Source organism: Haemaphysalis longicornis, unplaced genomic scaffold, assembly GCF_048455015.1.
Source record: "Haemaphysalis longicornis isolate Haplotype H1 unplaced genomic scaffold, Haemaphysalis longicornis Haplotype H1 scaffold_13, whole genome shotgun sequence".
Classification (NCBI taxonomy): Eukaryota; Metazoa; Arthropoda; class Arachnida; order Ixodida; family Ixodidae; genus Haemaphysalis; species Haemaphysalis longicornis.
Window position 1 is genome coordinate 5,079,817 of NW_027526233.1, and position 15,715 is coordinate 5,095,531.

The following is a 15,715-nucleotide window of genomic DNA, read 5'->3' on the forward strand; positions in this document are numbered from 1 at the left end:
TCTGAGGATGTTGGGATAGGTGTTCATCTCTATTTTTCTGAGATGCTCTGCAGCTGTTAACCTTTTATCTGGTGGAGGAAAGAGAGCTCTGGCGTTTCTTTGAATGCTGGGTTGCTCACCGAAGGCATTGGGGGAAGGGGTGAGTAAGCTAGGACTACTAGCTGAGCGGTTAGTACGTTCTCGCGCAGCTTGGTCTGCTCTCTCATTAACCTCAAGCTCCTCATGTCCCGGTGCCCAAATTATGTTTTGGAACTTAGTGATATATAGAGGGAAAATTTTTGTGAGCCTTCTGTGGGTTCGGCCATTTATAATGTTTTGTGTGGCCTTCTTGGAGTCCGTAATTACTCGGAGGCTGTTTCCTTGGAATTCTCCATACCTCATGGCCAAAAGAAGGGCGCCAGTTTCGGCCTCCTCTGTGCTGGTGTTCGTTAATGTGAGGCAGTCCCTGATTACTCCTTCTTGGTCTCTATGCAAAACGCCTCGGGACCTGGCAGCAGGCAAATATGAGCGCAGGTTTTAGGACAGAGAGACTGAACTCGGTTGTTCACCTCCCAGTAGATACTGACCGCTCCAAGCTCCCAAACATAGCTACCAAGTGGGGCCCACAATGTGAAGAGACGGTTTCAAAAAACAGCTAGCTATCACACTTCCAGGGGTGAGACAGCTGCATCAGATTTGGGAGCAGTTTTTGGAGCAGCGAAATCTCGATTTTGGAGCAGAAGAACCTTAATTTGGAGCAGAAGAAAGACATTTATTATGCCACCTTAGGAGCCTAAAAAATCACATTTTTGGCTACTTGGTGGGAAAAGTGCACATTTTTATCGGTTTTGAATGTACATAACATAGAAACAGCCTTTCAATAAAGTTTCTTCTACAAGAGTATTCCAAAGTACGAGCTGCACTACCTGTGTACAAATTTCTTAGGCTCTATGCATAGATAGCGTGGAGTGCCGTTGAAAATATCGAATCGAAAAACTAAGCAATCGTATGACATTTTTATTATCATGTGACTGCCGAAATTATTACTTTTCTAACCCCCAGACTAGGCTTTACGCACAAGTGTAGAGCCACGGCAAAAGTTGCGCCAAGCGAGGTGACAATCGTCGCATCCCATCAGCCCTCCCATTTCAATCCCCAGGGTACACAACCACTGTTTATACGGTTGTAATTTGAGCAACGTTCGTATGTTTAGCCACCTCTCATTAAATTTCACTTCAGATAGATGAACCGTTACTACTAGCGTGCAATAATAGCACGCTCCGCTATCGGACACTGCTTGACCATTTTGCGGCAATGTAGCCTGCTCCGCCAATTCTGCAGTGTCAATCGCCCCATTCCCGCCGCTCGAAAGCTCGCCGTCAAAGGCAGCAATAACTCGGCGTTTTATAACACTGCAACGATTCCGAAATTTCACTTCACACACCGCGCCTCACACTTCAGGCGGGAACACGGCGAATTCGAACGCGCCGCGTTGTTTTTGATGAATTCCCGTCTTTCGGGTCGCGTAATTTCCCGCTACAGATCAAACGACTAAATGTAAACCCAGTCACCCCCATAACCAAAACCAGGGTAGAAATCAGTGAACAGCACTCTGCTTGAACCACAAGCAACTGCTTCGCCCGGCGGTCATACTTTCCAATCTTCACCACACCAAGATGGCGGCGACCAGTAATTTTGTTCTGAAATACGGCGCTCCGAAAATTGCCGTTTTTTCATCAACTTGCGCAAGTAGTTTGTCGCCTCAGTTTGCAATCGTTTTGGATGGGAAAACTTTAAAAAATCAAAGAATTTAAGCGTGCAAGCGGAGACACCGACTTTCGAAAAAGCTATCCCGGAAACAATTATATGCGGGTTTTTTATTCACAAACCGCTTCACTTTGGGGATGCTGGAAAAGTATGCAGTCATAAGCATTTTCCTCCACTGCAACTTACGGGAGCGTTAAAATCCTTGGCTCCAGACTGCTTTGGAGCAGTTTGGCGCAGTTTTTGCTATTTTCAAGCTTTTGGAGCAGCCTGGCGCAAGAAAACAAAGTCGTATCAAAACTGCGCAATATGCGCAGCTGTCTCACCCCTGCACTTCAATTATTGCCCTTTCGACAATTAGGCATGCGACTGATGACAAAAAGACTCGTTTTGAAGCGCAATTTTGAAATCGGCAACGATTACGGTAGATGCCAGAGTCACTATGCGAGACCCCAATGCCTTTTTGGTGAGACACGGTGAGCGATGAATCTCAGGGTGCTACGCCTAGGAGAGACCAGAACGCCAATGGCCATTCGGACATCAATTGCGTTAAGAGAAAATGTAAACATGCTCCCCCACCACATGTACATAGCAGAAGTGGAGAGCCACTCACGGGTCCCACAGTGTTGAGCACGAGACGTGTGCGCCGAGCCATGGCCAGCAGGGAGTCCTCGTCTGCCACGTCGGCCACAATCACCGGCACCTGGTCCAGGGCGTCCGCTGCACACAGCACTGGCAACTGAACGGCCGCATCTCCACCCCCTTTTGTCCTGGTTAAATAAGGGGACACTCTCGGCAACTTTTCATTTCAACAAAAAGGCCCCGCATTTCATAGCCCACTCGGCCTTTGTTCGGCAGCCAACGATCCTTCCATGTCTCCGAGCACGCCACAAAGCGGCCAGAGTGATCCGAGCGTCACATTACCCCATCGTCGCCACCTTCCTCAAAGCCTGTCCTCATTGGCTTCCATTTACATCAGCAAAGGTGTACCCGATGCCACCTTGGTGCACTGGCGTGCTGCAAAATCTCTTTATTGGTGAGGAAGGATGACATCAGCCTAGCTTTAGCACGAATGCCTGGGACATGGTGCCGCCTGGGAGTAGGCACTGAAAACACATTTGCTGGTGATCAAATCGCTTCACAGTTGTCTCGTTTCTGGTCGATTGCGCTAAAATTTCCTGATTTTGCTGCAGGCTGTTTCATGTATACATGCGCCAGTCAGTCGGGGCGGTACACTCTCAAGTTCACCTTCACGCTCCCGTCTTTTCACTGCGCTTGCTTGCAAAGCAAAGCAGTCCAATGAAATCGAAACAAACACAGCCCGGGCTTTGGCATCACACATTATGATGCACGAATGCTGTGGTTTTTGTCCTTTGAAAAGTGCGTGACGATCGAAAGGCCCCACACGCATTTATTTTATATTTTCCCATCTCTGCTCCCTCTGCGCTTGCTTCGAAAAATTACTCGTGCCAGCTCCACCATTCCCGTTTCCTCTAACATTTGCGGTTCGTGATGTCACAAGTTTGGGAGGTTTGAAAAAGTGGATAGGGCAGTGACCCCTGTCTTTACACTTTCGGCATTTTCTTTGTTAATGAGCAACTGCTGCAAGTGATATATTGACATTCACGACAATCTGATGGGCAAACTTGTTTCTACACTTCAGTGTCCCTTTAATGTTATACTGTTGCTCATTTCTTCTCTGAGAGTCAGTGGCCGCATCACAACCAGGCACAACAGGTCCCTGGCTTATGCAGACATAGAAGCTACATTCTGTGCCACTTGGAGAGGGAAACACGAGCTCATCTCTGAGAATCTGGCGATCAGAGCAAGCATGCCAATGGACAGACTACTGCTCTGTCCGGACAACAGTGATAGCAGTATCATTGCAAACTTCATGGAAATAGTCGATCAAGTAAAACCAAGGACGGAGTGCCGACTGCCCCAGTGACTTCTCCATGACATCACAAAATCTTGCTGGCATCCATTGAATAACATGGCTGTTCATTTTCGGGTAAAATTGATTCTTACACCCTGAATATGTTTCAGGAGAGACAAGACAAATCAGGGACAAATCGGGTTAAACCCGATTTGTCCCTGAATGGACCTTTTCAAAGAAGCAATCTCCACAGTCATGCGCTGATCATGCACAGTTCTCCACGAGGACTTTCTGGAAGCAAGCCCCACAAACACAGCTTTCGAACTCGTAGAGTATTGGATACCTGCGAGGTTCGCTGCGATGGCATTAGGGAGATCTGTCAGGGGAAGGGAGGGGGGATTAAAAGTAACCCAATTAAACATTTTACTTGAATTTTTAAGTTGCATTTTTAACAGAGTAGTGTCGCGCATGGAACGCCAGACGAAACTACACATACGGCCCCCGGCTCTCCCAACTGCGTGGTGTGTTTATGTTTCGCCTGCGGGGGGGGCCCCCGGCGCTGAAGCGCGTGGTGCGTTTACGTTTCGCCGAATGCAGGCAGGGGGATGCTTGATGCGCGGCGGACTCGTGAAACGGACTTTGATCCGGCGGTGTGAGCGGCGAGACAGCGGGAGAGGCGGGCGCCAGTCGCCATCGAAGCCCCAACGAAGAAGCACCATTTGTATAACGTTACGTTCCTTACATTAAATAAGTTGTTTAGCTCACCAAAAGTGCATATTTTTGTGTCTTTTCTTAACGTCATCGTCACGGACAACAAGAAGGTATCGAACTGTGTCGTCCAATCTACTAACAACCTACACCACTGGTCACTTGCTAAATCTTAAACACGGCTGACGCCACACTTTTCAAGAAGTCGTACGAATTACTGTCACGGCTAACAATGTCCGCATCTGCGACACTTCGACAAAAGAACGTGGCCATGGGTTATCGGACATGGATGGTCGGAACAGGGTGCGATTTTTTCCACTCTGCTGAACTGCCTCTCACATTCAGCGCTGCTGGGATATTGACCGGTTCAACTTCTGCGCACGGCCGACTACACTTTTTAATCTCTTCGGCGATAACGATGTCAAGTACTGTAGGATTGCATTGCATTGTCAGGTAGCTCCGGCGCAATGAGACCATACTTGGAGAAAGATTTAGCAAAACACGGGTAGTTTTCGGAAGATTGTTGTTTTGCTCGTACAATCGTACAAAACTATCAAAATTCGCGAGTCTCCCGCATAATTCGGGAAACCTGGCAGCTATGGTATTGGCATGATTGTATTGCTCGCTACCCCAGCCTGGCCAATGCTGCGCTGATAATATTGTGCCTTGCTGATGGAAGCTGTGATGGCGAGAGAACCTCCTTCCAGTTGAGGTACGTTCAGAGATCAGACAGGTCTCGAATGAAGGCCGACATGTTGCTCAGGCAGATGATAATACGTGTAAGCAAGGATGAGTTTTAAAAATCGATCACCAGCTTTTCGTGAGTAGAATGTTCCATTTTTTTTTTAGAAGTTATCAATGCTCTTTATTGTCATCATTACCGACTCATTTCCAAGCAAATCCCATATTTCGGAGACCACTTTCCAGAAAACTCTGATGTCCCCCCGATTACAAGCTTGAAATAAACACCAATCTTAACGTGTTAAAAGAGTTAAGAGGCTCGTAATGTTTTTAAAATAAACTGAGTGTTTACTAGAACATCTGTAGATTTAACCAAAAAAAAATCCCAAATTTCAGAATATTTTTACAAAAAATCCCAATTTGTCCCCAATTAACACCTGATTTTCAGCCCCCCCCCCCCCCCCCATCGATTTAAAAAAATATAAAACCCCAAAACAAACAACCCTAAACATAGCCGGGCAACTGTGGTCGCGCCGCCTGTTTGGCTGCATCACTTGAATGTTAACATGCAGCTAACATGCTTGCAAATGCGTTTTTAAAGCTGACCCACATTACATCACCATAGCACAAGTTCTTGTGCATGTCTTCCATTTCTTTTTTAGTTACGAAAACATCTTTTGTGGCTGAAATGGAGCTGAGTGAGTAGCCATGCAGTAGTTCTTTTTTTTTTTTCTGCAAACTGAATACAGTTGTATTTTGCCTTCATGGCAACTTCAAGGAAAAAGGGGCCAGCATCCCTCACTAGAGCACTTTTCTTTTTGTTGTCAGAGCTAGTGCAAGCGACACAACACTGGGGCTGCACTAGTGCAGACACTGCGGGTGAACAAGACAAACTATTCACATTGATTGCCGCTCAAATGTTTGAACAGCGAGGCTGGGAAAATACCGTGGAGAACTGTACCGATATACGCACGACAAATTCGGTCCGACTCGAAGTTTAACAATCTATTTACAAGTGCATTGACTGGGCCACTATCCCAATCAGAGGTAAGGCCAGACAAGTGCAAGAGGCCAAATGCGACCGTTTGCAATTTGATTGATTGATTGTGGGATTTAACATGTCTACAAGGCACACTGTAGTGAAGCACTCCGGATTATTCGGACCACCTGGGGATCTTTAATGCACACAGAAATCTCAACCTTTTTCGCCTCCATCGAAATTTGCAATTTCGCACACCTTTCAGTTGATTACCTTGATGAAACCTACCAGGACTACAGTTTCATTGTTTCATGGTGGCTTTGTGGTGCTGCTAGAATTGCTTTACGAGCGGCAGATTCATTCCATTTATGTTAAAGCTGTGACTTGTAGTTATCCACAAAGCATGCCGAGATAAAACTTCCCTGGGTTACATAGATTTTCAGCAGTGCAACACTGCATAATTTGTTTTGAGACAGTTCCAGTAAAACAAGTCACAGCAGCCGTCTCCTGAAACCACGGCCCCTCCGTACACACGGCCACGGATTAGTGGTAGGCGGAAATTCTGCAACATTTACAACCTCAGTGTGAACTAACTATTTACCACAAGTAAATGAAACCCGGCGTAAAGTTGTTGTAGCGGCCAATTGTCATAATTTGGGTCAAAATAATTTTGACCAAACAAGACTTTTTTTCTAAAACCATACTTCTCCCCCAGAAGCTTGTGTGTTCACATTACGGGAACTCAGATTTGTTTATATAAATCCCCAGTGAGCTAACCATAATAGGTAAATGAAAATCAGTGTAATGATGGAGTCAACATAGCAGAAAATTTTAGCATAATTTTTCTTAGGATAAGCCCATTATAAAAAGAGCTGCAGGGCATTCACAAGAAAGTTGATTTCAGTGCAAAGCGCATCCTATGACAGATGACGTGATGAGTTCCAACCAATGCCACGCACCAAAAGCTTTGCTGTCACAAATAGCCCCACGAAAATGGCAGCAGTAGCATCAGAAACAGAATCGCAGTCCCTGAAGCGAGCATAAATATACTCGCGTATACATTACTCAGTATAAGTCACGCATAGTGAATGGTACAATACGTTATGGAACGAAGTTTCAAGACGCAAAAACACAGGACGAGTATTCTTATTTAGGTGCAGTCCAGGTGCATCAGCTTTTTCGGTACAAGGTACTGAGACGATATCATTTCTGCAACCAGTTCAAAGTTTTTCTGTTAAGAAAAGTAGAATGCTAAGAAAAACCGAAAGTTTCATGAAGCCACAAGTGTACACAAACTACTGGAAATAAAAAAAAAAAAAGAGGAAACATTACGTGCCAGAATTTCTTAATTCTCTCCGAAATGCTTTACATGGTATAAAAACACGAAGGAGAATGCTTTTAAAAAAATTGAAGAATATTGTGTCTCGGGTAACGTATATTGGTGAAGAATGGTACATATTTGTGCTGTCTACAAGTACGTTTTTGCTGTTTATGTTGAGTTGCAATGCATAATTCTGCTATGTGATTTTCAAGCAAGAAGTATTGGTCGTGTTAAAACTTGTGAGTGAGCTTATTCTCGTTTGTGCACGTTTACACCAACTGCCTGGAAAGCCAACAAGCATTCAGTGCTTTGGCAGACCACAGGAAAAACTGTGTGAAACGAAAGTGAATAAAGCTGAATGAATGAATGAATGAATGAATGAATGAATGAATGAATGAATGAATGAATGAACCTCCCACTAGCACTAATCACAAATCCGAGAAGAAGGAAACGCGAAGCCACGAATCGAGATGAATGGAGGTACCCGTGCAAGCGAAACCACAAGAGCCAAGCAGTGCAAGGCTGTGTTTGTGAGGAAGTGGGTCACGTTTGGAGAACAATGGCAGGAAAGAGCTCTCCGTTACAACAGAGAGGAGCGAGACTGCCGGGGACAGAATTATCCAGCCCACTGGAGCAAGCACACCGGGAGAACCGTTGCCGCTTGCCCAACAAGAAGTGACCGGCGGCCAGCGGCCTGTGAAGTCGTATTTGCAAGCCCGATCGTGTACGTCAGAGCTGGTTATGCCGAATAAGACGACAGCGGCCAAGGGTGGAAACTGTAGAAGGGCAAAGGAGATTGACTGATGTACTGACGTTAGATGCTAAAATAAACTGTGAAGGAAAGTTTGACATCCACCTAAATGCAGCCAAACGGCTACAAAGGAAAGCTATACAGCTTTCTCAGAAACTTCGCAGTTGAAGAAAAAACTTTCCTTCACAGAAACTTACTCCACCTTGGGGATTTCCCCTGAATCTGGTCGATTAACACCTGTCCTTCACTTCGAGTTGTTGATCAATTTGCTTTCGCGCTACTAATGACTAGCCTCCTGGTTAGCTCAGTTGGTAGAGTGACTGCTCCAGTTAAGCAGTGGTCCCGAATTCGAATCCTGGACCAGGACAAATTTTTCTTCAACTGCGAAGTTTCTCAGAAAGCTGTTTAGCTTTCCTTTGTAGCCGTTTGGCTGCATTTAGGTGGATGTCAAACTTTCCTTCACAGAAACTTACTCCACCTTTGGGATTTCCCCTAAATCTGGTAAAATAAACAGCTTACAGCAATGGTCATTTCTCTCATTACTGGTCATAAAAATTGAGCCTGACGGTAAGAGCCTACGTAAGGCATAGTATTTGGAGATCTGTGAGAGATCTTGGGTGCATTGTGCGTGTCCAGGCATGAGTTTAGGCGTAAAACGAGTTGCAGCATCTTCTATCTTTCCAACATTGAGAAAAAGCTAGTGCCTCTTATGCAGCCACGCCATCCCGGAAGGAAGGGACCTCCTGACTGCCCCGCTTATCTTCTGCTGTCAGCTGGCCCGGGAAGTAAGACATTTTAATCTTCAACACTGGGTAGACTTAAATAAACCTACAGCGGGCAACAAACAATGCCACTTTAGTGGCGTGCAATCTGCCCATCATAATAAAAGAAAGACAAAAATGCCGCCTATCTGCTCCTTTCACTGCAAATGTTGGCAAAAGACGACAGTCGACTGGCGCTCCTGCTAAGTTAATGCCTCCCTCCTCTTTTCAAATTCAAATTTATTCAGAAAAGTACAAGAGTATTAGGGGAATTTACAGGAGGAGGTCCCAAGGTTTTCTTTACTCTCATGCTGTTCCTCTCCTGTCTTGTTCCCCCCAAGATAACACGCTAGAGGTTTGCTCAAGTCAGTTTAAATATACCGCATTCCACTGCTCCAGGCCGGGTGTGTTGGTGCCAGTACTGGCCTACAACGGAGACGCGCATGAATCGAGGCACCCTACTACAGTGTTTACAGAACCATGTTGCGCTACTCCACAAGCGTTCCAAACAGAACGTGGATCCCATCTAGTGAATCCCATCATTGCTGTTGCCGTTTGATTCCTTAAATGCTGCCAGGAGCGCGGGCAACAGGAGGCAATGGTTTTCTGCAGTTGATGCAGTATTTCATTTGCTATCGCAAAAACCAAGCATCCATAATTTTTTTAATAAAGAAACAGTGCAAGTATCACTTATGTATTGATTTTCTGCCTTATATTTGCACAATGTTCAGTTCTTGTTCAACAATGTCGACAAGTATGAACACTGCACCGGATTTAGAGTTTAGATTTGGCAGTGGGTATGTATGAGTATTGCGCTGCTACTGTTTCACTTTGGTCGGATGGCTGAATTGAGTCACAGACAGACCGACAGACCAAAATTTCTGCATTTAAGTATCCCAAGAAAGACTGTGTCTACAAAAGTCAAGGAACTGGTCCAGAGACTTCCTCCAGTTAGAAGTCCGTAATCTTTCCTAGGGGCCCTGTGGAGCCGGTTGGCAAACGCATGGCCAAGTCTGAGTGGTCGACGATGCAGTTACATTTCTGTTTTTGCAAGTATTGGGTGAAAACCACCCAATTCTTACAACATTAACTTTTTTCTGCCTAGCCCTGTTGTACAATTATTTGGTACAACAGGACAGCACTTTTAATAGGCACTTCGTAAGTGGGTTAGACTGTATATTGAAGGAAGGGCAGGTACTTTTGAATAGGCTTCACTAGCAAAAACAAGATATCAACTAGAGAATTTACTTGAGAAACATGAAACCTGGGACGTTATAAATTAAAAGAAAAAAAATTAAAAGAAAAAAAAACATGACTGCATCATCACACACAACGCAAGACACGCCAAGCCATGTTTGGCGCATGTGCTCTTGTAGGAAGCTCAACTCTTCTTATCCTGTAGGAGTGATCAAAGGCATGATCGCACACACATCTGCTTCCCGAAGGATGCAACAGGCCTCACTAACCTCCCCGACTGGTTGCGAGTTTTAGGCGGCATTCTAATTTCCCGTCTGGACGGCTTTGGATCTTTCATCATGCTAAGCCTTGTTGCAATCCTAGTGAAGACAGCAACGAAGACTGCTTTGCAACCTAGGGTCCTATTCTCAACTCCGTGAATCTGCCGGAAGCTTTATCTGATTGGCTTTCATTTTCGTACCATGCTGCCGGCTAACAATGTGGCTGTGTGTGCTTTCATCATTTTGACGCTCCACGACATTAACTGGCATCGCCAGTTCTAAAGTTTGCCATCTTTCTCGCCACTGAAGGTGCATAGTTCTTGGCTGACACTGAAAAACTCAATCAAAAGCAGTGGACATTTCAACGTAGGCCTGCATTTGCTATCCAACAACAACAGGGCTCATAGGCCACGCCCTTTCCACGATTGAATAACAACATGTGACGTAATATAAACAGTTGGCGGAAGCGTATTCGTCACACCTTGGCAACTTCAGGCTATGTAAAAGTTGCATGATATTACAAAACAGCTTGCAAATGGACGAGTGCCATTGCCGTGATTTAGGGCAAGAAATTTTACCAACCTTCAGCACCGTGAAATCCCCGTGAATTTGCAAAAGGCACAGTTTTGTATGACACTCAGTCCAAAACTGTTTTCTAGCAAAAAAAAAAAAAAATAGTTGTGACTGTTTCCAAGTCAGCGATCACGGAGCATAAAAATAACACCTTGTATTTTGTTTTAACAGCACAGCATTTTAAGCTTTTACTGCCATTGAGTGTTTCAAAAAAAATGCCCGGAAAAAATATCCAGCACGGAATGCCGCGGGTTCTAGCGTGTACTCAGGCGGTCCACTTTGGAACAGATGTGACAGTCCGCGGACAAGACGATCCAGGCCTGCCAGTGAGGGAGAACTGTCAGCAGAAATTTCAGAAATCCACGTGAAGTGCAACCAGTCGCGCCTCCAATGAACTGAGAGGGGCCGCCAGCTCAGCTGTTCCTCCAGCCTTGCACTGTTAGAGCAAGCTGCACCAATTCTTTTACGTTGAGCAATAAAAAAAGCAGTCATTGGTTTGGCGTAACAGCAAAGCAAGAGGGCAGTACAAGCCTCTCCACAACAAAGCAGCAGATACATTCCATTTGTCCACAGTCCTCCTCGAGGGTCACATGACTGAATTCGAGGGAAAAAGAAAACTCACGAAGTTGAGACGGACGAATGAGTTAATTGGCAGCATCAGTACACTCCGCTGTTATCAGGCGCAGCGTTTTGCTGTCCATACCGCGTCACACAACCGATGTCACAGCTGTCTTTTTCTGCTATCCCATCATAAACTTCTAACATAGCAGCAGACGGTAGCGTGGCGGCAGTGACGGCCGGGAAGGTGATAACACAACGCTTGCACTGAAGGAGAGAGCTCAACCATGTTGCTAAAAACGAGTGAAAAAAAGAAATAGATAGACGACCTTTCTCTCGCTTTGGGATCAACGTTACCTGACTGCCCTGTGGTGTTGATGCCAATTTTAGCATAAAAAATTGTGTTCCTTTTACCAGCCTCCGCTGCCACCCTAATTTTTAGAATAGGCAGCACAAGTTTCCACATCTTTCATCCGCGTTACTTAATAGCTTGGTAGCAATATGTTTAAACAAAGCGTAAAATTACACAGCATGTCGTCAGAGCTATACTTCCACATTTCACTGATTGCTTATGGTTTGCCAATACAAAACACATGGCAACTTCAGGAAGAATTCACGAGGTCAAGAATAGGGCCCCTAGACTCAAACATGACTCCTTCACACATGATATGTTGGAAAAAATAAACTTGTTCTTTAATTCTAAGAAGAATGCTTCCTGTTTTTGCTAAGACTTTTGTTCATGACTGCAACTGCCTGATACTTATTATATTATTGTACTTGTTTTTTACGAACCTGCAGCTTGCTTTCATTAGCATGTCTGCTACAAGTTTTTCATCTGCGGCTACTCCGCTGTTTCCAAATCCTGTTGCTGTGGACGTCCAACTAGACCATTTCTTATTAAGCTGCCAACCAAGCATCCACAGGTTGAAACGCAGCCGATCATGAAGCAAAATCACAGCCTGGATTGTAAACGTCGTGTCGCGTCAAAGTTAAATGCAAGTCTATTATGTCCGGCTTCAACATGCAGGTGTTCAGTTCAGTTTCATCCTGATGTCTTTATCAGCAGTCCTGATGTCTTTGTTACAAATACAAGACAGCTTGTCAGCGAACTGCGGAACACAAAGTTCAGCATCATTTGGGGATGTGGACCGTACAGCATGCTGTCTAGGTTGAACAACAGAAGAGTCCCGTAGTTTAGGGTTAGGTATTACCTGCTATTAGCGATGCCACACGGATGCTAGTGGTGGCAATTACCAGGTACCCATTTCTATCTCGACAAAAGCACGGTTGCGCTTTTTATACACTTAGGCATAACTAGACAGAGCATACATCCAAAGGTACGCCGCACACTAATCTCCACAAATTAAGAGCATTGGCTGTACAGAGGGAAAGATGCTTGACTGTAACACCCAACTAGCGTGCTCTGAACTAAATCCAACAATAGCACAGGACCTGAGGCCCCATGATGCAACAACAGCCTCTTGTTGCCTTCAGTTTAGGCACCTGGCTTCTGCCGTCAAAAGCCTTTTCTGAGTTTCCTTAGCACAGCACGGATCTCCTCATGTACAACAGTGAATACACAAACAACATGTCTTCAAAGTAGATAATGATATAATTGAGAATGTAGGTGATTATATCGAGCTTAGGCAAGCCCTCAGTGCCGATACAAATCATGAAGAGGAAATTAATCGCAGAATAGGCAGGGCATGGGCTGCCTTTTCTAAAGATTGTAAAATACTAAGCAGCAATCTGCCTGTGTTACTAAAAGAGCTGCTATACAAAGAATAAGTATTTCCAGGAATAGCATACGGGGCAAAAACTATTCGGCTCTCACGAAGCAACTTGAACGGAAACTCTGACCTTCCCACTGAGCCACGGAATGAAGAATGCTTAAGATAACAGTCAGAGATAGGAAACAGCAGTGTGGACTACAGAGAAAACTTGCGTGGCAGATATTTTATCTTGAAATTAAGTGGAAAGAGGGCAGTTGGAAAGGACACGTCATGCCAGTTACGGATGATCCGTTTAGGGGAATGATAACCAAGGGACTGCAAATGAAATACCGAAAGATCATGGACTCACTGGAGAGATGAACTGAGAAAATTTGGAGGCAAAGCGTGGAGTTGGCAAGCTGATGGCCGAAGAGGCTGGAACTTTGGGACAGGCACTGGGCACAGACCGGCGGATGATGATAGCTTTCGTGCACAACTGTTTGTTGTGCCATTATTCTGCTGATGCACTACGGATGTTTAATGTGTACCATGGTCAGAGTGAACGCCATAAAACACATTGCATTGCTCGAACGGCCGTACACTGGTTCACACCTATCAACACACGTAGCAGTGCTGGCGAATAGGACAATGCTGTTTCTTTTCTGTTTGCTGCATAATGGAAACCGCCTTTTCACACTCACAAAGCCCCATCCCCTAACATGTTGGAAAAATAACAGTGAGCCCGTAATCCCACAAAAACAAAAAAAAATCGGCCTTCCTTCAAGAGAAAAGACAATTTTATTCGAGGAAGAGACTGGCACACGAGTAAAACATGCAACTGTTTGCGTGGTCGTACTATGGCAGGTGCAAAACAAAAGCTCTATTGCCAAGCTGAGCGCAGCTGTCAGCTCTCTACCACTGCAGAAGCATGCGGACGTTTTCCGGCGCAGCTTCTTCACTCAGGCATTCGGCTAAGCTGCCTTGGATTTGTTTTGAACTGCCCAAGAAATGCCCGAATGGAGATCCGTGTTACTGTTCTCCTTTTGCAAGGAATTGCCGATTTTGAGGCCTACCTAGAACTATCTAGAAGTATTCCGTATGGTCAATCGAAGAAACAATCACTTTCGCCGACGAGATGCCATTATGTGTATTTCAGGGGGGTCTGGTTTCCGTATTCCACGTCTCGCCGCGTCCGGGACGCAGTCGGGCATGTTTGTTTACATGGCGCTTCGTTTCCTCTACGCGTGGATCTTCAGACTGTACACGTAATTACAGGCCGTGCAGGAATAGTAAATAGGTTACGGAATTCATTTGATGCGTCGGCGTAGTCACATCAGAATTGTCGCAAATATTAGTTTCCTCTTGGGCTGTTTACACATACTCCTACGGCAGTTATTGTACGGGAGCGTCTTTGGACGGTGCAGATAAAGTACGGACCACCCAGAAATAGCAAGCCGATTAGATTACGCGCTGCCCGCGTCGTTAAAAGAACAGAATTAACGCGAATAAACTCCCTTTCAGATAGTAACCAACGCAGAAAAAAAAAGCTATCTTGAAGGCCGACTTCAAGACATGCGCCGTGGCCTTCAGTTTTACTCCATGAAAGCGGACATTATAATAGCATAGCAACTGAAACCGACGTCTAGACTTCCCGAGCTTTTCGCGGACGGCTCACCTGGCAGTTCGAGGTTCTGGGCGGCGGTGCGCAGCGTCTGACGCACCTTGGCTTCACTCCTGCCGGCGACGCCCCAGCGGAGGCCCTCCGAGGCGCGGTGCAGCTCCTCGATCACGTACACGCCCGTCACGCCCGTGGCTCCGAAGAGCACGATGTCGAGCTCGCGGGAGGACGACATCTTGCCGTCGTCGTCGTGCGTCGTTTCCTTCTAACGTCCTCGGCAGTGCTCGCAATGGGCGGGCGCTGGGCGACTTCCTCCGTGAACGCCTTTTACCCGTTTAGCTTGTCTGGCGTCGGGGAACTCGCAAAACGTGCCTCGCGTGGAGAAGGCTCTGGCGTCGACAGCGCTCGTGTGCTTGTCAGTCGCCGCTCGCAAGACGCGCCCGCCAGGTAGCGCTAAGGTGACACAGGTTTAGCCGTAATCGGGATCAGAAACGGTGATTGGTAAATATATATAACGTCACAGTGACGTCGACTAAATTATGAACGGGACGTTTTTGCGCGCGATTTGTGTGCGTCGGCGTGTCGCGCGCGTTCTTTCCATGCTCGAGTGGACGATTTCGTGCCCGCGGCGGTTTCTGCTTCGGACGAACCTCACGACTTGCGCCAATGGGGAGACGCGCTTCTCACGGCGGGAGATTCAAAGGGCTCCGGGCAGCAATATCGACGCTTTCACATGCGTAGCCACCTTTCTATCTAGACCTCGCGAGTCGCAACTGCCCCTTTTGAAAACGTCCCTTTTGAGCCCCTTTCATCGTGACGTACTTTTGGTTAAGAAGTGGACGTTGGCAGCAGCATGGAGGAAAGGAAGGTTCAACGTTTATAGATACTTTTTCAGTTCCGTATCTCCCCGCCGCGGCCATGGATGATGATGATGATGATTAGTGGCTTTCCCTTTGAATTGGGGCGTCGGTTGTCAG

General features: G+C 46.0%; 1 protein-coding gene across 1 annotated transcript in view; it reads right to left on the minus strand.

The window, feature by feature from the left end:
• The window catches only part of LOC144164213 (saccharopine dehydrogenase-like oxidoreductase), a 49,132-nt gene extending 33,950 nt beyond the window's left edge, over positions 1 to 15,182 (minus strand). Inside the window, exons 1-2 of the mRNA XM_077694730.1 lie at positions 14,796 to 15,182; positions 2,357 to 2,463 (exon numbers count right to left, since the gene is read on the minus strand). Coding sequence (XP_077550856.1) covers positions 2,357 to 2,463; positions 14,796 to 14,973 — 285 coding nt within the window. The 5' untranslated portion in view covers positions 14,974 to 15,182. The remainder of the gene's footprint in view (positions 1 to 2,356; positions 2,464 to 14,795) is intronic.
• Between the last annotated feature and the right edge of the window lie 533 nt (positions 15,183 to 15,715).